Here is a 23407-nt window from a genome sequence, read left to right on the forward strand (position 1 = left end):
TTCCCTGGTCAAAAGTAATGCACTAAATAGGTAATAGGGTGTCATTTGGAACAGAGCCTATGAAATAAAGTGCTGCATGCTCTAGTCAGTAACATATGGCCCAAAGTCCACAACACACCTCTGTAATTCACAGCTGCATTGAATATCCCTCTAACTGCCCTGCTTCCTGGTTTGGCTGCTCAGGACTCCCTGGTTGCCTTGGTCATTTCTGAAGGCATATCTCCTGAGCATGACATCCATCTCCGGTATCTCCGACTGAGTCCAATGTTGTTCTGTTAACAGTGGGAGATGACATTCAGACCTATTTCTACTGTTGATATACCCTGAAGCACCTCCTAACTACAGTGCATTCTGAAAGTATTCAGACTCATTCACTTTTCCCACATTTTGTTACCTGACAGCCTTATTCTGAAACGGATTAAATAAACATGTTGATCAATTTTAGAATACGGCTGTAACCTAACAAATTGTGGAAAAAATGAAGGGGTCGGAATACTTTCCGAAGGCACAGTATATAGGAAATAGGGTGCTATTTGGGACGCCCCCCTATCTGAGATCAGAGGCAGGCTGAGTGGCAGGAAGTGATTTTTGGACGGACCTAGTTGAGAGACGCACCCAAAGTAAAGCCCTGTCTGTGCCATTTGTTGCTGATCAGAGCCCAGGATATGTCCAGTTCAGACCCAGGCCTGCAAGGCCTCAGGTACCGGTAAGCAAAGACAGGGTTCCCCTCCTCTGGAAGAAGCAACACTTCGGCTCATTGACATTTACACATATACAGAACCTTGTGGCTTATTTGATTGTATAGTAGTTTGATGGTTCTTTAGATGATGGATGGATTACTCTCCATAGACAAACACTGGATGGACACCGATCTTTCTTTTGAGCTGACCATATTCATACCCATGCATCAACTCAACTACTTCTTGTTCTGTCCCAACGATTAGCCTACATCTGACCAATCAGAATAGAGTAAGTAAGGTAGAGCTAAGTAGTAACTAGGTAGATAATCCACAGAGATAAAAAAAAAGTAGCTAGACATATATTAAATTACCCTTACTATTCCAAAACAACAGATTCACCATATTTGAGAACTACAAACAGTGACTTAAAATAATCCTACATAATCAACAGGGTAGATGTATGTAAACTCTGCAGAGCTATGGGAATTAACAACATCCATCACACTTTCTGATTAATCAGCGTTACAATGCTGGTACTGAGTACAATATTGAAGAATCGTAACAAAATTATTCTACCAATATCTGCCATGGAAGTACACTACCAGCAAAGGAGTAGTATGTAGTGATAGAAGTGTTTCCCCTGCTGTCAGAAGGAATGCCAATAAATTAAAAACAGCAGTGTGAAACAGCATGCCAAGGACCAGAGGGCATCCATCGACCCAGAAAAAACTCAAAGGAACTACGAATATTACAAAGGATCCAGAACATGAGGTAAAAAATGACCTAATAGACTAACGTCATACACTACACTGGGCACAGGCGTCAATTCAACGTCTATTCCACGTTAATTAAAGCGTAATTTCCTAACAATGAGGTGGAAACAACGTTGATTCAACCAGTGTGTGCCCGGTGGGTTGGTTCCTTGACTTTGTTCGGTCAGGGCCAGCTCTCCAACCCCACTCATATTATTTTGTGCCGATGGAGAAAAAAAAATGTTATCACGTAACTCTCTTCTTCTCATTCTGCGTCCAGTGAGGGCAGTGTGATTGTTGTAATTCATCGTCATGGAGACAGCTTGTTGTATTCAAGAAAATATTTACCCGTTTTGAATGATATATTGTTTTCGTGCATTTGTGAGCGATGTTCTATCGATTTCCATTGTCATGTCATGTTTTCATGTGTATCTGAGCTATTCAAGCAGGCAGAAGTACAGTGAGCAAAACTTGTCATACCAGCTGTATTTCTGTCTGCTTAAACGGCTAGCTCAGATACACATGAAATGACGCCAGGAATCGACAGAACATCGCTCAGAGATGCACAAAACAATATAAAATGGGTCAATATTTTCTTTAAAGTGCAGTCAAAAGCGCGATTTCCTGTGTTTTATGTATATTTCCATACTATGAGATTGGAATAATTCTGTAACGATCCTGAGTTTATAAGTGCGGATATTGACTGCCTCACGAGCATGCTTTTGCGGCACAGTCGATAGTGCGCCAGATCTCGGGCTAGAAGGCCGAGGTGTTCGAGACCTGCTCCCTGCTGTTTCATTACAATACTGTGAAATTACGATAATGATGATAACGCCCTTTTTTAATGTAAGAGCTGTTTGAAGAGACTGCCTGAAATTTCAGCTTGTTTTGAATGTGTCGGGTTCTGGACCACCTGGCTACATCAACAGGTGGTATAAGTTAATAGGCCAATAACAAAGAGAGTTCACCCTCCTCTCTGCCAATAACAGCTAGTTTTCTGGTTACATATCCCTCCAATTAGGCTCCTCAAATTAGGCCCCTCGGTCACTCAGACCACTCCCAGACAGTCCGAGCAAAATTCTTGCTTGATAAATAGCTTTTTGCTGAAAAGCATTTTTTAAACTATTTTAATTTAAAACAATCACAGTAAGTGAGTAAAAAAAAGTGTTACCCAGAAATTATTTGATATTGAGATCAAAACAGCTGCATTGGATCATTAAACCTCCACTCTTTCTGCAATGGGTAATTCCCAGAGAGTAGGTCTGCATGAGAGGCTGGAGGTGTTGTGAACTATTTGTTGTCTGATCTGTTCTGCCGTTTCCAGTTGCCAGCCACTTGAGTATATACAGGTGTAGGATCTTAAATTGACCAGTTTGTCACAGCAGGAAAATAATCCTGCAGCAACAGGAAATGCGAATTATTGTGTGGATTATAATGAATGGATATTTTTGTAGGGGTTGATACATTTTTAGTTAGGGCAAATCAAGTCTGACATGTTTAAGTGGAAATTACAAACTTTAGAAGACTTTTTTAAACCTTGAACATACTAAACATTTTCATTTCCTACTGTGCAGGACATTTGCTGCAACAACAGGTTGATACAATTAAGATCCTACACCTGTATTACTAAAGTGCTCTCAGGTCAGTCAGTCTACTCTCAGAGAAGTGTGTCTTTCTCTTTATTCAACAGACTTGATATTACATTGTACACTTTCATACTCAACATATGAAGACATATCAGATTGTGACAGTCAGTCATTATATTAATTGTGAAATATTATATTGTACTTTTCATTAATGCCTTAAAAGTGATGAAGAATGAATTAAAATAAAGAAGAATTCAAATAGAAGAACAAGAAGAATTAAAATAACTGCATAATATGCCTGTAATTTTTATTTATCTGTTATTTTTACCAGGTAAGTCGACTGAGAACACATTCTTATTCACAGCAACGACCTGGGTAATGTTCTGTGCTCTGGTACCTCTATTTATATTTCACTTAAAAGTCCAATAAAAAATTCTAAACAGTATTTACAAACATTCCAGTGCATGACTTTGAGATGCCTAAGACAAAATATACTGCAGAGCGAGATTTAATAAAACCCTGATTGAAAAGAAAATACCTTGCACTTCCCCAACCTATTCAATAAAATCAGTTTCCACTTATTTATTATTAAACAACCTAAATGGTATAAAAGTCTATACAGATCTCTTTTACAAGCTGCAGGCCAGGAGGACAAGGAGAGAACAGGCAAGACTGGCCACATGGTGGCAATGGTGGGAGACAGATACACTGTTAGACACATAGGCCATCTGTCCTTTACACTGGCTGCAGTCTTCCCCACAGAATGAGCAGGCGTCCATGTCATGCCTCCAATAGGACTGGTATGTCCTCACCGTCTTCCTCCCTTGGTATGAGACAAGAAAGGAAACAATTAGTTTACAGGCACAAGTCCACCAAGTAATCTCATGCCTCATTTTGAATGTTTGTCGAAACTTAAGTCTTTTTTTACTGGGCTCGTAGTAATCATAGATGAGAACCGCTGCATCCTGGACGTTGGCAACCTTGAAGTCCATGACTAGAGGGATTTTCACACACATCTCCTCTGTCGTCACCTGAGAAATAAAACGAGAGTTGGTTTCCCTGCTGAACAGTGAACTTGAGGTCATGTAACGCAAGTTTTGACTTCTGACTAATGTTTCCAAGGCCTCCATTTCTATAATGAGTACCTATGACGACAATTGTGTACTCAAGAGTTTCAAGATCTATCTCAATGAGGGATATGTTTCCTCCTCGCCATTGTCTGAACGAGAGTGCCACAGGGTATATCCTATTGACGGTCTTGTTACATGAACCAGTAGACATGCCACACAGTACAGTAGTAGAAGACACACCTCACACCACACATAGACAAACAGTACCACACGGAGGGGAAGAGGTGGGGATATATACAGGGCATTTGGAAAGTACTCAGACCACTTCCCTTTTCCCACATTTTGTTACGTTACAGCTTTATTATAAAAATTGATTTTCTTTGTATTCCCCTCATCAATCTACACAGAGTACCTCATAATGACAAAGCAAAAAACAGTTTTTAGAAATTCTTCCAAATGTAGTAAAAATAAAAAATAAACAGAAATGCCTTATTTATGTATGTATTTCAGTATTCAGACCCTTTGCTGTGAGACTCTAAACTGAGATCAGGTGCATCCTGTTTCCATTGATCATCCTTGAGATGTTTCTACAACTTGATTGGAATCCACTTGTTGTAAATTCAATTGATTGGACATGATTTGGAAAGGCACACACCTGTCTATATAACGTCCCACAGTTGACAGTGCACGTCAGAGAAAAAACCATGCCAAGAGGTCGAAGAGCTCCGAGACAGGAGCTGTAGAGCTCCGAGACAGGATTGTAGAGCTCCGAGACAGGATTGTGTCGAGGCACAGATCTTGGGAAGGGTACCAAAAATTCTGCAACATTGAAGGTCCCCAAGAACACAGTGGCCTCCATCAATATTAAATGGAAGAAGTTTGGAACCACCAAGACTCTTCCTGGACTTGACGGCCCAGCCAAACTGAGCAATTGGGGGAGGTGACCAAAAACCCAATGGTCACTCTGACAGAGCTCCAGAGTTCCTCTGTGGAGATGGGAGAACCTTCCAGAAGGACAACCATCTCTGCAGCACTCCACCAATCAGGCCTTAATGTGGACAGACGGAAGCCACTCCTCAGTAAAAGGCACATGACAGCCCGATTGGAGTTTGCTAAAAGGCACCTAAAGGACTCTCAAACCATGAGAAACAAGATTCTCTGGTCTGATGAAACCAAGATTGAACTTTTCAGCCTGAATGCCAAGCACCACATCGGGAGGAAACCTGGCACCATCCCTACGGTGAAGCATGGTGGTGGCAGCATCATGCTGTGGGGATGTTTTTCAATGGCAGGGATTGGGAGACTAGTCATGATCGAGGGAAAGATGAACGGAGCAATGTACAGAGAGATTTTTGATGAAAACCTGCTCCAGAGCACTCAGGACCTCAGACTGGGGTGAAGGTTCACCTTCCAACAGTACAACGACCCTAAGTACACAGCCAAGGCAACGCAAGAGGGCCTTTGGGACAAGTCTCTGAATGTCCTTGAGTAGCCCAGCCAGAGCCCGGACTTGAACCCGATCGAACATGACTGGAGAGACCTGAAAATAGCTGTGCGGCGACACTCCCCATCCAACCTGACAGAGCTTGAGAGGATCTGCAGAGAAGAATGGGAGAATCTCCCCAAATACAGGTGTGCCAAGCTTGTAGCATCATACCAAAGAAGACAAGGCTGTAATCACTGCCAAATGTGCTTGAACAAAGTACTGAGTAAGGGTCAGAATACTTATGTTAACGTGATATTTATTTTTTATTTATTTAGCAAAAATGTATTTTTTTTTAAACAGCTTTTTTTTTGTCATTATGGGGTATTGGGTGTATGAGGGAGGAAAAAACAATTTAATACATTTTAGAATAAGGCGGTAGGTAACGTAACAAAATGTGGAAAAAGTAAAGGGGTCTGAATACTTTCCGAATTATATATATATAATAGTAACACTTACAGAGTCCAGGTAGAGGATGACTTTCCCCGGAGGCGTTTCCACTCTCCGAACCAGATCGTTGGTCTCGATGCCATCCTGAGCCAAGATGAAGCCACTGAGAAGGCCCACGTCTAGAATGGCCATGCCAGTCTGGTTAATGCCTTGGCCCTCCAACAGACTGGAAGAGAAAAATACATAAATAGCTGTCTCAAACGTGGCAGGTATTAAACCTTTAGTAGCGTACTGGCACGCCAGACCATGTGGTCCTTTCCAATATCTGTCTTATTTAACAGCAGGCGATTGAAAAACAGAGTTGTCTCTCTTGTTTTTCATTTTTAAGTTGTAAATGTGTGTTACCAAGCCAGACCCTAACCCTTACCTTGTGCAAATGTAAAGATGGATGTAGTACATGTTAGTGTCAAACAACTCTATGTGCAAATCAAAAGCCTCCTGTGCAGTGTCTCTCCATTTCCGTGACAACCCTCTGCTCTCTAAATTGTAAAACACATTAATCTAGAGCGAGAGAGAGAGAGAGAGAGAGAGAGAGAGAGAGACAGAAAGCGCGAGAGAGAGAGAGAGAGACAGAGAGAAACAAATCATTTGAGAGATATAAATAAAGGACAGGAAAAGCAAAACAATTTACAGGCAAGTTTCATTTCCATTGTTTAACTGACAGAGAGATTGTTTTCTTCAAAATGACTACGGGCTGATCTATTGCAGCCCGGTCACAGGGATGAAAACAGGTCAAGAAGACTGAGACGACAGGCCACTTTCCAGCAGGAGGCTCCACCATAAACTCCCTGGGACACAATCAGACAGTGTCAGCATGAAATAGTTGTACTCAATAACACGGCAAAGTGGACATTTTTACTATATATTTTGGTTATTTCTTATCCTTTTGATATGAGTTTAGTCATTGGTATGATGCAGGAGGCTGTGTAATCATTCACAGCAGATGAACGTTTTGTTTTCATGTGTTGTACCTTGATAATTATAATGTTCTAAGCACTGGCAACCTCTATGTCATGGGGTTCATGTGAATACTACAATAGCCCAGCAAGGGTGGCTTAGCTTTTGCCTGTAATGTCATGTAATCTCTTACTGACGCAACATTGCTCGGCATGGTGGGGTTACTATTATGATCATAAAACCAGGGTGACAGGTTTTCATTATTGAGATTGATGGAAATTGCTGGCAGACATGACATCAAGTACATTTAGGATTATCGGTACCTGAAACAGAGCGAATCCTTGGCCCTTGGCAGAAACCTTTAAGCGTACCTCTCTGCCTGTCTCGATCTGAAATGTAAATCACAGCAATCAGTTGCAACATCATCACTAAGGTGTCAGCAACCTGGAGAATCATGCGCTGCTTTGTTCTTTATCGGTAGACAGTTTTTAGATATTTATTTGAATGGGGATATTTTTATTTCACCTCTTGGCTTTGGTATAGCAAATAGTTGGTGTAGTTGATGTGGAAGCTGGCCACTGTGGTTGAGGGTGCTGTGTTGACTGTAATGTGGAGATTGATGAGTTGAGACCCACTGTAGGCTGCATACTCAGACAAGGCCTGCAGGGCTATCACTGTATCCTGAGGAGAGAAAGGGACAATAAAGCAGCTAGACTCCGGTTGAGTCCCAAATGGTACACTATTCCCTATATAGGGCACTACGTTTGAACAGGGCCCGAGAGCCCTGGTCAAAAATAGTGCATTATGAAGGGGAATAGGGTACCATTTTGGACAGCCCTAGACTTAATTTCCAAATGTGGAGGCAAGAAGAGGCCATTTTCAGAAATACCCTTTCAATAAATGAATGCCAATTCCCACAGAATGAAACCAATATCTGGTTTTTGCTTTGGATGTTGTTTGAGTGTCTGAGCACGAACTAGGCTGCTTACAATAACTTTTCTTTTAGCCCAGCCAGCCAAAGACAGTCTCCCTAACGATTTGACACAGACAGAGCAGCTGTTCCCTCTTCCCCATTGGTTATTATTATCCTCTCTCCAGCTCTACGGGTAGCTGCATGCCAGCTCAATATAGCCTGTTGATCCTTACTCCTATCTTCACTGTGTATCTCTTGTAAGCCCTTGGGCCCCTAATACCTTGTTATACCCTAACTCTGTCCGTGGTGGGACTTTGGGTAAAGTGGTCCATTTTATCACAACGTGCCTCACAGTACTTGAGGGACTTCATTTCAATCCCTGTGACTGACACAGAACAGGCTCCATAGACACTAAACTAGAGGATTGTTCTTTTGGGTTTTGTGAATGTTCCTTTTGGTTATATTCAGTGAAACTGGAATGCAGTATGTTCTGAGCCAACTTAACTGATCTGGACTCAGAGATTGACTCTTTAAATGTTTCTATTCTGACCAAGTCTAACAGATCTGGGTTTCGTCACTGACCCACAGTGACCCTTGAAATGCATATGTTCTGAACCAGCCTTGCTGATATGGGATCAGAGACTGACCCTTCCTTCCTTACCTGTGTGGAGCTGTATCCTCCCAAGTAATTCCTCTGCTGGCTGAGCCACTTCATGAGGCTGAAGCCCTCCTCCAGCCTGGATAGCTTGTGGAGGGAGAGCAGCAGGTAGGCAGCCATTTCGATGTCTGCGGAGCGCGGCTGCCATGACTCAGAAAGCCCTATGCCTGATGAACCCCAGGATGGAACACTGTCTGCAAACAGAGGAAGTAATGGTTGGAAACACAAATGAACTACATCAACATTTAGAAGACAAGGCTTGTACAGTTGAAGTCGGAAGTTTACAGACACTTAGGTTGGAGTCATTAAAACTCATTTTTCAACCACTCCACAAATTTCTTGTTAAGAAACTATAGTTTTGGCAAGTCGGTTAGGACATCTACTTTGTGCATGACACAATTCATTTTTCCAACAATTGTTTACAGACATATTATTTCACTTATAATTCACTGTATCACAATTCTAGTGGGTCAGAAGATTACATGCATAAAGTTGACTGTGCCTTTAAACAGCTTGGAAAATTCCAAAAAATGACGTCATGGCTTTAGAAGCTTCTGATAGGCTAATTGACATCATTTGAGTCAATTGGAGGTGTACCTGTGGATGTATTTCAAGGCCTACCTTCAAACTAAGTGCCTCTTTGCTTGACATCATGGGAAAATCAAAAGAAATCAGCCAAGACCTCATCCTTGGGAGCAATTTCCAAACGTCTGAAGTTACCACGTTCATCTGTACAAACAATAGTACTCAAGTATAAACCCCATGGGACCACGCAGCCATCATACCGCTCAGTAAGGAGACGCGTTCTATCTTCTAATCCCAGAACAACAGCAAAGGACCTTGTGAAGATGCTGAAGGAAACAGGTACAAAAGTATCTATATCCACAGTAAAACAAGTCCTATATCGGCATAACCTGAAACGCTGCACAGCAAGGAAGAAGCCACTGCTCCAAAACCGCAATAAAAAAGCCAGACAACGGTTTGCAACTGCACATGGGGACAAGGATCGTACTTTTTGGAGAAATGTCCTCTGGTCTGATGAGACAAAAATAGAACTGCTTGGCCATAATGACCATCGTTATGTTTGGAGGCAAAAGGGGGAGGCTTGCAAGCCGAAGAACACCATCCCAACCGTGAAGCACGGGGGTGACAGCATCATGTTGTGAGGGTGATTCGCTGCAGGAGTGACTGGTGCACTTCACAAAATAGATGGCATCATGAGGCAGGAAAATTATGTGGATATATTGAAGCAACGTTTCAAGACATCAGTCAAGAAGTTAAAGCTTGGTCACAAATGGGTCTTCCAAATGGACAATGACCCCAAGCATACTTCCAAAATTGTGGCAAAATGGCTTAAGGACAACAAAGTCAAGGTATTGGAGTGGCCATCACAAAGCCCTGACATCAATTCCACACAAAATCTGTGGACAGACCTGAAAAAGTGTGTGCGAGCAAGGAAGCCTACAAACCTGACTCAGTTACATCAGCTCTGCCAGGAGGAATGGGCCAAAGTTCACCCACCTTCTTGTTGGACGCTTGTGGGAGGCTATCCGAAATGTTTGACCCAAGTTAAACAATTTAAAGGCAATGCTACCAAATACTAATTGAGTGTATGTAAACTTCTGACCCACTGGGAATGGAAATAAAACCTGAAGTAAATCATTCTCTCTACTATTATTCTGACATTTCACATTCTTAAAATAAAGTGGTGATCCTAACTGACCAAAGACAGGGAATTTTTACTCTGATTAAATGTCAAAAACCGAGTTTAAATGTATTTGGCTAAGGTGTATGTAAACTTTCGAATTCAACTGTATATAGAATAACATACTATTAAACATGCAGAAATCAAGAAAGTTTCATCAAGAAATAACAATTGTGTGTTGTCTAAATTCCTCTTGATATGTTTTTAGATGTAACCAGCAGCTTAGTAAAAGAGGTGTCTCATCCATCCCCATCCAACTCCCCAAGTGTTTACCCTTCATCTCTGCTCGTCCCATCAACTGTGCCAGCGCTCGTTCTGCACTCTCGCTGTTGGCCAGGGTCAGAGCGTAGGTGGTCAGACACAGGCTGTAGTTACTGGAGATGCCTAACGCAAGCCTGGTCTCCAAAAACACCAGGGCCCCGGAAACCTGGCTCGCATACATGTTCTGAATAATAGAAACAGAGACAACGTCAACCACAGAGATTTATCAGGCTCAGATTTAACAAACCAAATAGTGTAGCACAGAATCTAATGGTAGCATGACTCCCACCTTGTAGATGTCATCCTCCAGTAGAGCCATGAGAACGTAGGCTGTGAGAGATACAGGGCCATCCAAACCTCCCTGGAGCTCAGTGTGAATGACCCGGCCGGGCTCCAAGAAGGCCCCATCATTCCCCTGCTGGGCCCCCAACCAGGCAGCAGTCCTGACCAGCACTCTGCCATCAATGGAGATGAAGGGCCTCGCCTGCAGGAAACACTTCAGTACGAACGCAGAGAGCCTTCAGAGAGAAAACATGGATACAGGGTTACTTGCAGGCAGGGAGGCAGGGCAGGGCAGGGCAGGCAACCACAAGCCATGTTTTCTCACCATGTGCTTCCAGAGTAGTCACTATCCCCAAAAGCACTGAAGGAACCGTCATCTCTCTGGTAGGACAGTTCACGTTCATAACCTACATGGATAAGGGACAAAAAGGTGTAACTATTCATCTTCATCATACAAATTTCCGCACTATGGCATGAGTTGGTATTATTAGCACCTTTCATCATGTAAGACGTGGCTTTAATCAAGGTATCGTGGTCAGCTTGTCCAGACGCGGTCAGATACTGGATGACATAGATGTTGGGAGCAAAGTGGATCATGTTCTGCTCCCCGCAACCAGAAGGCATCTGGATGAGGGACTCCAGGCCCGTGATGGACGGTCCAAGGATGTCACCTTCTCCACCAAGAAGGAAAATGAAGAAAAGATGACAGAAACCAGAGAGAAATCATGAGAAATTACATCTTGGTCTAACTCTCACAATGCATCCCCAGACTGAGACTGCTCATCCCAAAGAATTAGAACACTAATAATTGAATAAGATCTCTATGGCCTGTCAACATCCAAAGGAGCCCACGTGGTGACAACTTAACAAGTAAAAAAAAAAGGGCTTTCTTTTAATATGGTGACAAACAATTAGTCAAACAAGTAACAACCAGACTTGCTCTTCCCTGACATATTTACAAGATTTGCCACTTAAAACAGCAAGTATGTTTACCGGACAACAAACACAAGCATCCAAAGTAGGCTGCTAGACAGACAGGTTGACTAGAGTGACAGATGCAGCACTCTTTAGGATTCCATTCTCCGAAGGGTAAGAAAACACTCACACAGCTGCTGACCATAAAAAGAGAACGAAACGTTGCCAAACATGTCCTTATTTTCCACGGAAATCTATGATTCAACATGTTCAAGGCTTTGTCTTCGCTTGACATTCTTTCTCTGTGTTTTCAAAGAGTGTTTGCTTCAACGTTTTATAGGGGTAAAGTGGTGATAAAAAGGTCTAATATATTGTGACCGTGCTCGTTATAAGACCATCGAAAATGAGTTTTTGGTCACTAGCTTGTGACCGGAGTGGAAGAGGCCAAGCTGGATGTGTTTACGTACCGACTGCAGTCACTTGTGCTCGCTGACTGCCCTCCACAACATCTGCAGGGAAGGTAAACGCCACTTCCCTGGAAAGCCTTTTCTCTGACCCCACCAGCTCCAGAAACATGGTCTTCGAAAAAGACTGCTCAAGTCCTTCAGGCTACCAAAACAACATGGACGAAAGATTATTACGCACAAAGGAACAATAATATGCAATACAACCTGGGTGAGACTGAAAAGTCCTTTGAAGAAGTTTAACAAGAACGAGATTTGTGTGTTTGAGCTGAAATAACTAACACATTCATTTGATACTCCAATTAGGAGAAAAATGAATTGCTTTCGCTGACTTGTACGTTCATCAAAGTAAAGTGAAACTTGTGACCCGTACCTTGACCAGAACCATCCGGCGGACGGCGTCAGAGGCCACAGACGATTTGGCTTCGACTGAGATTGGGATCTCCCCCAGGGCCAGTAGCCTGATGGGAAATAGAACAGAGGTTCCATTCTGACTCCCCACAGACACAGTACGTGTACTGGCCATAGAGAGCTCCTCATTGTCCGGGAAGACAAACTCGAACGAGTCACTCTGGGAAACAATCACCATCACCTGGAAGTGGAGAATAAGAGCAAACAAAGAGAGAAAGGGAAGAAATGGAAGTCGCCCAGACCACATTACACGCTTCTCAAAAGACATGGAATGTATTTAGAGGTAAAACAAAACCCCCCAGATGTTTGTCCCGTAACAATATTACAGATTAGAACTATGATAAATGAATTGTCTTGGGTCCTGCTCCACATAGAGGGGAGTGATATTCCTGGGATAGGTTCCTGTTGGATTAACAGGTACAATGCTTTGTTACCTCTAGCATATAAACATCCAAACTGGTTCATTCTTGTTCTGGCTGCAACTCCATTACAGGATTCTATTTGTAATTGTAAACTGGGTTGTTCGAGCCCTGAATGTTGATTGGCTGAAAGCCGTGGTATAGCAGACCTTATACAACGGGTATGATAAAACCTTTATTTTTACTGCTCTAATTACATTGGTAACCAGTTCTAACAGCTATATGGCACCTTGGGTGTTTGTGGTATATTTCCAATAAACCATAGCTAAGGGCTGTATCCAGGCACTCCGTGTTGTGTCGTGCTTAAGAACAGCCCTTAGCCGTGGTATATTGGCCATATAACCACACCCCCTCGGGCCTTACTGCTTAAATATGTTATGATGAATGTGTCAAAAAAGGAAATAAATACTGTTCGATGTACTATAGTCAGTGGTGGGAAAAGTACCTAATTATCATACTTGAGTAAAAGTAAAGATACCTTAAAAGAAAATGACTCAAGTAAAAGTGAAAGTCACCCAGTAAAATACTACTTGAGTAAAAGTCTAAAAGTATTTGCTTTGAAATGTACTTAAGTATCAAAAGTAAAAGTCTAAATCATAAAATATTTGTTAAACCAGACAACTTTTTAATTTACGGATAGACAGGGGCACAGTTCAACACATAATTTACAAACGAAGCATTTGTGTTTAGTGAGTCTGACAGATCAGAGACAGCACGGATGACCAGGGATGTTCTCGTGATAAGTGCGTGAATTAGACCTTCAAAACGTTACTTTTGGGTGTCAGGGAAAATGTAAGGAATAAGGAAAGTACATTATTTTCTTTAGGAATGCAGTGGAGTAAAAGTAAAAGTTGTCAAAAATATAAATAGTAAAGTAAGGCACAGATACCCCAAAAACGACTTAAGTAGTTCTTTGAAGTATTTGTACTTAAGTACTTTACACCACTGACTGTAGTGAGAGATTCTCAATATCAAAGTGGCTATGCCAGAGACATCTGACAGGCACATTGATGCCAGACAGTGCAGCTCACCTCGAGATCCTGTTCGAGGTAGTTGAAGAGAGTGACCTCCACGACCAGCAGCTCTCCTCGGATGATGAAAGCAGGTAGATTCAAGGACAGAAAGAAGTCCTGGAACACTGTGAGCTGAAAACACAAGAGGGAGGGAGGGAGGGAGGGAGGGAGGGAGGGAGGAGGGAGGGAGGGAGGGAGGGAGGGAGGGAGGGAGGGAGGGAGGGAGGGAGGGAGGGAGGGAGAGGAGAGGAGAGGAGAGGAGAGGCAGAGGAGAGGAGAGGAGAGGAGAGGAGAGGAGAGGAGAGGAGAGAAAAGTATAGTAGAGTAGAGTAAAGTAGAGTAGAGTATTGCAGATGAAAGTAGAGAAGGGTAGAGTAAAGTATTGTAGATTTAAGTTGAGTAGAGAAGGGTATAGTAGAGTAACGTAGATGAAAGTAGAGTACAGTACAGTACAGTAGAGTATTGTAGATGAAAGTAGAGTAGAAAAGGGTAGAGTAAAGTAGAGTAAAGTAGAGTAGAATAGAGTAGATGAAGGTAGAGTAAAGTAGAGTAGAGTATTGTAGATTAAAGTAGAGTAGAGAAGGGTATATAGAAGAGTAGAGTGGATGAAAGTAGAGTAGAGTATCATAGATGAAAGTTGAGTAGAGAAGAGTAGAGTAGACAAAAGTAGAGTAGAGTAGAGTACCGGAGATGAAAGTAGAGTAGTGTAGTGTAGAGTAGAGTATTGTATAAGAAAGTAGAGTATCATAGAGTAAAGTAGAGTAGAGTAAAGTAGAGTAAGTCTATCTGGGAATGAACAATGACTTGTACGGCGCCAACAATGCAGATCAGGGCGTGTGTGAGGATATAGTACGGAAAAGTTGGTAAATAAATATTGCATCGGAGCTATTAGAGTGTACAGCTTTTCCTTTTCTTCTAAAGGGTATAGTACAGTACCTTTGCAGGGATCTCAATGATGCCTATGCCCAGATCAGCAGACATGACAAAGGCAGTGGCTACCCAGGTAGTAATGCTGTCTGGTAAAGTCAGAGGAAACTCAACTGTGGTAGAATCCCTGTGACCAAGATAATGAAATGCATGTCAGTAAAAGTAGGATTAATGCACATTTAATTCAAGTGTGTGTGTCTGTGAGTGTTTGTTTGTGAGTGTTTGTTTGTGTCTGTCTGGGTGTGTGTGGGTGTGTGTGTGTGTGTGTGTGTGTGCCAGCGTATTATGGACCATGGTTCCTGTCCATCACCCTGTGTTGGTGTCCAGCCACAGCCAGGTCTCAGGGAAGTCCCTGCGTTCCCGAGGCTCCTGCTCCTCCTGTTCCATATCATCCCCCTCATCTCCAAACAATTGGATTCCCTCCCCTGCTGTAGGGAACACGGGGGTCAATACAGCCAAGACAAATACTGCACACAGGCCTACTGGAATCACAATGTGCTTTGTGGGTCGTTATATCTGAGCTTACGAAATTGAGGTCTCAATTGCTCCCCCATCTTCTCCAACTTGGCATCTGTCAAAACCATGATGCCAGATGTCTGGGGATGTAGCAAACAATCACAAAGAGCATAAGAAACATGCACATTTTCCTAGGAATGTGATATACAGTATGTGTGATGGTGTTATGGCATCTGATATGCCTGTCAAGGTCACAGCTAGCCACCGTAAAGATGGAGTAGGGATCTCCCATTCTCATGTCGCCTGTCGTCTTTCTGCCGTACTCTGCCATCTCCTCCAGCACCTGAGAAAAAACACAATCATTCACTAAAGCCTCCTACTGTTACAACCTACACAGCACAACAAAACAGCCAAAGACAAAAATATAATGCATTGTTAAAACCTGTTTGGTCAGGTTCAAAACAGACAGTTCATAGTGACTTCGTTTACACTTTGATACTTGGGTGGGGGCAATAGAAAGTGATTCATAGGTGTACTTGCACGGGATATTATATCATGTAAAATGGCCTACCTGGATTAAATAAAGATGAAATAAATCAAATAAAAAAATATGTGTGGTGCACATTAAAGTCAGACGATGAAAAGCTGTAGGGAATCACAAAACAACGAAAAGCTCCCCCCTTTAGTACGCCCGCGGATCAATTTCAAAGTATTACCTGATCCATGAACTGTTGACAGGGGGGTGAGGGAGGACAGGAAATGAAAGGAGGGGAGGATAGAAGAGGGTTGAAACAACAATAAAAAAACTAAACAATATGGGTCTCAACTTACTGTTGAGAGTTAGAATAGTAGAATAAACCGGGTGCAATTTAGAAATGTGGTTGTGCATCACTAGCTTCTCTCATGTTCTGTCAGTTACTGACAGTCACTCAATTAACCATGTCAGCTAACAATATTTTGATTGGTGTGTTAGTCTATCCAGCTATCTAAACTTGTATTAAAGTTGGCCGAATACCAACCGTGCATGTGCCCAAGGCACCTGACCTCCAGTGGGCCCCCATTGATTTGGTTTGTCCTTCTCACTCAGATGTAATATTAACAGGCATAAGTCATGGCAAAGTGTGTAGAATTGCAAGACATTAGCTTAAAAACTGCAAAAATGTCTGTACCCCATGTCAAAATGAGTAGAATTGCATTAAATGTGTTATACAGTTGCAAAATGTGTAGATTTGCAGTAAACTGACTTTAAAACTGCAACATTTTCTCTCTGCCCCATGGCAAAATGTGTAGGATTGCAGGAAATTTGCAGGAAAAATATATCTCCACCTTCAAGGCGGCAGGTAGCCTAGTGGTTAGAGCGTTGGGCCAGTAACTGAAAGGTCGCTAGATCGAATCCCCGAGCTGACAAGGTAAAAATCCACTGTTCCTAGGCCGTCATTGTAAATAATAATTTGTTCTTAACTGATTTACCAAGTTAAATAAAAAGATGGGGGCCAGTAAAATGTTTTGACGAGATGTGTGGGTAAATTCAGATTTTTTTGTGACCCCCACCCCCAACAAAGTTGCCCATCCCTGTGTCATCACTGGTACTATCTAGTCCAAGGTCACAGAATGGATCGCACTCTTTTGTGAAACAAACAATGTCTTTCAAAAAACAAGAAGAACATACAGTATCTGCTTACATGCATTTTCCTTATATTACTGAAAATCTGTGGCAGTCAAGTTTACGCATGTTTTTAGGCAGTTCTTTTTCCTTTTACAACATTGGTCTTCCTCACCATGTCCTTGGTGATGTCATTGTGTGAGTCGGGCCAGCGTGTTGCCTTATCCACCACCAGGATCCCCACCAGTGAACCGGGCTCAGCAACAGACACCTTGAGAGACACCTCATCAGCAGGCCTGGCCCTGTCCTCACTCCAGCTCAGAGACACCTGCCAGAGAGAGGTCACACCACGATATACAGGGGCAGAATATCACAGTCAGGATCATGAATGACTACACTGCTAGGTTAACTGCTACTTATTCAGTTGAGAGATTTGATGAAGGGCGGCGGGGGTCTCAATCTGCACCTTGAACTGGCGCAGCACTACAAATGTTCAAAGTTAAACAGCGGGTGGCAACTACCTTGTTTTTTAGATTTTGGGCGATGGGAACATGCAGTGCATCGTTGAAGATCTCGCCATCTGAATGTACACAGTACACGACAATGCAGGCCAAGGGAGCCCAGGACTCCTGTGGGGTCAGGGTGAGGGAAGAAGAGCTGCCTCTTCCAGAAGACAGCACCTGTCCCCTGGACATCACCTGAAAACATGGGAAACAAGAGAAGAATGCTGGACCTTTGGATACTAACTGATGAGATTAACATGAATATCAATCTTTTAAGGTATCATTATATGACAGGTAAACTGCTTGAGGTACTTACCAGGTAGTGAAACTCTTTCAATGGGAAATTGCTCTGCAGTGTCAACTGGAGCGGGACATCAACCTTCAGAAAATCAAAGTTTGGTTTATCACTTAGAGTAAATATATCACGATGATCTCGCCATGTTGCTAGCATTTATGAAATGGTCCATTTTTAGCACAAGGTGCCCAAGCCTAAAGCATCTCACACATCTATGACATCTAGGGCCTCAGTCTCAGCATTACTTCCTTCAATCTCCTAGGAGGGACAAAGTCATTTGCTAACATGTATTTAATCACTAGATGTCTTAACCATCCCTGTGAGATTTACCTGTGGAGTTGAACGGGACTTCTGGATCTGCAGGTACGATTTACTGGGGGACTTGTAGCTGCTATAGACCTGTAGCATCTTATAGCCGTCCTTGAATGAAGCCTAAAAAATATGAAATATTATCACAAATGATCATATCTTTATTTTGACCACGTACTGCGGTACCTAACCCAGGTACATACAGTTCAATACAAAGAGAGATACTGTACATCGTTGGAAGTTGGCAGTGATTTTGAAACAGTCACTTTGAAATTGCCACTTACATCTACAGTGAGTGTTGCCACCTTATCTGAGAGCTGTATGTGAATGGGGATGACCCCATCTGCGGGTACAGGTAAAACCATCGTCTGGACTGGTATCTCATCTGGCATTGGAGGGAGGCCAGGACCAGTAGAGTTCAGCAGCACACGAGGCAGCATTAACCCCAAGTCGTCCAACTTCCAGCTCCATGGACTGTGCCTGTGCTGTGTTACGGAGATTGTAACAGTCTTCCCCTGATCCTCTCGAGTCAGGGGCCACTTGTTGTACGTGGATATTTTCAGCTGCAAGAACAAGGGGTTTGTAACTAAACGTGTTTCAGGACATGACATCCATACTCCAAAGATCATAATGACTTCTGATGTTTTCTGTGATGAGAATTGGAGTCGTACAGCATTCTGTAGGTCCTGGGTATGGCACCAACACTTATAGTAGTACGTTTGTTTCCACGGCATTGATATGAGGTAGTCTGAAACCATGATATGCCCTACTCATGCATCACTGATCGCTCTGCATGAAAACAGGTGCAATAATACAAAACGTGAAAAAGCTTATTTAACCTACTTTTGTCAGAGCTGCGCCGATATATTTGGTCATGGAAAGATGAACATTTATTTCCACACCCACGCAACTGAACAATACTCTATAGACTTGTAATTTTGCTTACCTCAGCGGTAAAGTTCAAAGAGGGCTTTATATAGCTGGGGTATCCACGGAAGGCAAGGTCATATCTACATTTAACCACACCCACCTCCATAGTGCTGTGATAGGTCAGTCCTTAAAAATCAACAGACAACAGATTCTATAGATCAGTAACAGTCGACTCTGAATGAGAGCGTCATTCTTCATTCTCAATAAGAAATGAGTGTACAGAATCTAACTTATATGGTTTGAAATAACTGTATGATTACCTGTCAAGGACTCTGTGACATAAACTATGATGGTAAGAAACTCATCGTTCTCATAATCCTCATACATGTTGTCTGCAGATCGTTTATACATGACCTGGTAGTCAGGCACATCAAAAGAGAACTCTGTCGAGCCGTAAATCTGTATAAAAATGACAAACAATTAATCATCTTTTAGAGATCTCCACTTCAGGTTTCATGAATGTCATTCAAATGCCAACAGGATCCCTTATGTGATTCATAAGACTAAAACTACAAATTACATTTGGGAGGGGGGGGGGCAAACTTACCTCTTTATAATCATCAGAACTTACACCGATGCCATGAAAACGATGCAAGTAGGTTATGTTCATGTGACCTCGTACAGGCTTCCCATACATGTATCTGTGAGAGAGAGTAGATTACAATCCCTCTTGCTGCAGTGGGACCTTCAAATGATCGGAACCAAATAGTTTTGATTGAATTTTCAGTGTTATACACCATTTCGTGCCCAGCCCATATGGGCTTATAAGACACTATTTCTTCAAGTATGTGTGCACAAAACACATAGCCTTGTTCAAACCATAAGGTAAAACGTTATCAAACTGATTTACTTAGCAGTGACCATGCCCCAGAGAGTATCATCACGATGAAGGACACTGGGAGCCTCTATCCACACCTCAAACCTGGGCAGCACTGAAACAAACACAAAGAACATTCATTGAAATCGATTACAATCACACACAAACCTCAGCAAAACCTTTCCAAATGTTTATTTTTATTCAAGATACACTACATGACCAAAAGTATGTGGAAACCTGCTCGTCGAAAATCTCATTCCAAAATCATGGGCATTGGTCCCCCCTTTGCTGCTATAACAGCCTCCACTCTTCTGGGAAGGCTTTCCACTAGATGTTGGAACATTGCTGGGGGGACTTGCTTCCATTCAGCCATAAGATCATTAGTGAGGTCGGGTACTGATGTTGGCCATTTAGGCCTGGCCCGCAGTTGGTATTCCAAATCATCCCAAGGGTGTTTGATTGGGTTAAGGTCAGGGCTCTGTGCAGGCCAGTCAAGTTCTTCCACACCAATTTCGACAAACCATTTCCGTATGGACCTAGCTTTGTGCATGAGGGCATTTTCATGCTGAAACAGGAAAGGGCCTTCCCCAAGGTAGGCATCCGCCAAACCCAGAATCATCTGTCGGACTGCCAGATGGTGAAGCGTGATTCATCACTCCCGAGAACGCATTTCCACTGCTCGAGTCCAATGTTGCTGAGCTTTAGTCCACTCCCGCCAACGCTTGGCATTGCGCATGGTGATCTTAGGCTTGTGTGCAGCTGCTTGGCCATGGTAACCCCTTTCATGAAGCTCCCGATGAATAGTTATTGTGCTGATGTTGCTTCCAGAGGCAGTTTGGAACTCGGTAGTGAGTCTTGCAACTGAGGACAGGCGATTTGTACACGTTAAGCGCTTCAGTACTCGGCGGTCCCGTTCTGTTAGCTTGTGTGGCCTACCACTTCACGGCAGCCGTTGTTGCACCTAACCATTTCCACTTCACAATTACAGCACTTACAGTTGACTGGGGCAGCTCTAGCAGGGCAGAAACTTGATGAACTGACTTGTTGGAAAGGTGGCATCCTATGACAGTGCCAGGTTGAAAGTCACTGAGCTCTTCAGTAAGGCCATTCTAATGCGAATGCTTGTCTATTGAGATGGCATGGCTGTGGGCTCGAATCAGCAACGGGTGTGGCTGAATTAGCCAAATCCACTAATTTGATGGGGTGACCACATACTTTTGTATATGTAGTGTATATTGAAGTACACAATAAGTAAATGCTATGTACCAATCTAAATGTACCTTATTGAATGTGTTTGGCTTATATAAATGGAAAATGTATAGCTTATTAGCTCTAGTTGAATGTCTGAGTAAATAGTTCAGCTTTAGTCATGTTCAAAATGAGAGAGCATCAGTGAGTATCCCCTGGTGGGTCATCTACCTTTGTTCTGAACAATATAGGGAGGAACCAGAATGTATGGAAAAGGTACAGGAGCCCTAAGTTTAACAATGATGTAACGTTGATGAAAGCGATCTTACCATAATGTTCCACGTTGAATTGGTTTTCACTCACAACTTCCTGCAAGACAGAGAGAAAATGTGAGAGGTGACCACATTTCAGCACAATGAACTATGTACTGCTCGTTTCTAGCCCTCCTACAGGAAGACTTTTAAAATGTCTGGACAGTTTCGTTGTAGTTATCTACTCTCCCTTGATTAAAACAACATGAGGGGGGCTGTCTTTGTGTAATAGTTCGCAGAAGACACGTTTCAGTGAAGACACATTTTTTAAATAACACTCATTTATTATGAGTATTTAGTGTCAATTATTCCTGAAGATTTGCAGACAAAAAACACATTCAAGCCCCAAGGCCATCTGTTAACGAGATGAAATATCGCCAAGATGAAATATATAGCCTGCATAACTCTGAAAAGCCTTAATAAAGCTATAATAACCACTCAATGTTTTGAGCAGCAAAACGTTAGCATAGTCCTTCAAATTTTAAGAGGACTTACATTGACAGAAGTCACAATGGTCCACTTGCCAAGGGATGGATTCTTAGACAGCTGAAACTCTTTGGACAGAACACCCAGAACACTGTCCAATGACAACCACTGCCGGATCATGTTTGCCTTAGGATCCTGGCTCACAGCGTCATAAAAGGGAATGAGAATGATCAACTGGCCATCATAGTTTCATATCTCAAGTTTCCATTCCATCCACCTGCTATCACTTCCACACTGAATGTTCATACAATACCCACTTGACATGGTAACAGTAACACACACCTTAATGATAATATCTATCTTGCCCTTATATGGCTTGCCATCTGGGTAAATGGACACTGCCCGGATCTTCACAACCTGCCCAGGCCTGTAGTTGGCCTTGTCTGTCTGAATAAACGTGGATGAGCTTTTGGGGTTAAAACGCAGGACCGTAGAGTTGGTGAACACCATATTGCCCATCCCGACATAGCCCTTGACCACCAACGTGTAGAGGTGGCGATAGCTCAGTTCACTGTTGGGGATCTGTAGGGGGGTAGCAGAATAGGTCAAAGGTCAAAGAGGGTCAGGAAGAAGAAGTATTCAAGTATTCTGACAGACACGAGTCAAAGCTAAGGTGTACTGTTATCTCAGACAATGGTGGACGGTGATATTTCGAACACGACTTACTTTGTCATGTTTGTGGTGGTTTATAATAACCCATCACTGCCACTATAACATGTAAATGTGTATCTTCATTCATACCATGTATAGATGATAGTTTTGGCATCTAATTGCTACTTTTATTTCATGAATTGTTTTTATATTGTATAAGCATTTCAGAAAAATACATTCTTACCGGTGAAAGAACCAGCAGCTCAGTCGAACCTGTATGAAGAAAATGGCATAAAGAAACAGGGATGTTTATCATCGACTGAGTCATAATCAATTGAGTTAAAGCACTGATAATCATACAACATAATTTTAGCGAAATGTCAAGTTTGCTGCTTGGCGTGTGAAACAAAATTCAAGCAAACATTTAGCGTATAAACAGTTATAGAGATATTAAAAGTTGAGTTTAAAATAATGTCTTACCTCCTTGAATTGTGGTTGTTTCTGTGACAACAGTATTATTACCATTAACAATCTCAGTAACGACTTGGACTTCCACCGCCTTGGTGAGGATAGTGACTGATAGTGTGAAGGGGACACCAGGTCCTAGGAACCTCGGAACAGAGATCAGGTATGAAGGGCTGGGGGCCATGCTGGGCCTGAAAGAAAAGAGGATAGAGAACTTTGAAAATAAGGGAGGCAATTTATTTATTTTTATCCTCTATAACAACAAATATAGAGGATCTTCGAAAACGAGCTTCGATAATGGTAAAAGTATAGGATTGCAAATACATTTGTCTAGAATACTTTTGAAGTACCATTTTTTCCCCATACCTTGGTGTGTTCTGGGCTCCACTGAAAACAACAAATAATCCAAGAAATCCCAACACTTGAAACCACTCCATTTGCATTAACAACACACCAAAGTGCATCACTGATCAATGGAACCAAGTCCTTTCAGTGACAGTCTTCACACATGTTCAAAAGTAACTCCACCTTCTCTGTCCCCAGAGAATACATATTATGCTCTCCACC

General features: G+C 42.4%; 1 protein-coding gene across 1 annotated transcript; it reads right to left on the minus strand.

The window, feature by feature from the left end:
• Positions 1 to 3309: 3309 nt before the first annotated feature.
• On the minus strand, positions 3310 to 23204 carry cd109 (CD109 molecule). Its single transcript, XM_064990363.1, has 33 exons — positions 23191 to 23204; positions 22856 to 23031; positions 22620 to 22648; positions 22067 to 22306; positions 21794 to 21919; positions 21317 to 21356; positions 19833 to 19914; positions 19530 to 19623; positions 19243 to 19381; positions 18999 to 19108; positions 18337 to 18615; positions 18074 to 18175; positions 17765 to 17827; positions 17467 to 17643; positions 17121 to 17273; positions 15608 to 15685; positions 15413 to 15482; positions 15197 to 15314; positions 14896 to 15028; positions 13978 to 14091; positions 12490 to 12708; positions 12120 to 12261; positions 11232 to 11408; positions 11063 to 11144; positions 10745 to 10973; positions 10468 to 10639; positions 8493 to 8683; positions 7444 to 7599; positions 7242 to 7307; positions 6389 to 6522; positions 6031 to 6187; positions 3947 to 4049; positions 3310 to 3841 (listed from the first exon to the last, which is right to left on the minus strand). Exons 1-33 carry the CDS (start codon positions 23202 to 23204, stop codon positions 3648 to 3650), a joined length of 4359 nt encoding a protein of 1452 aa, XP_064846435.1. The 3' UTR covers positions 3310 to 3647.
• Between the last annotated feature and the right edge of the window lie 203 nt (positions 23205 to 23407).

Source organism: Oncorhynchus masou, chromosome 16 (genome assembly GCF_036934945.1).
Source record: "Oncorhynchus masou masou isolate Uvic2021 chromosome 16, UVic_Omas_1.1, whole genome shotgun sequence".
Classification (NCBI taxonomy): Eukaryota; Metazoa; Chordata; class Actinopteri; order Salmoniformes; family Salmonidae; genus Oncorhynchus; species Oncorhynchus masou.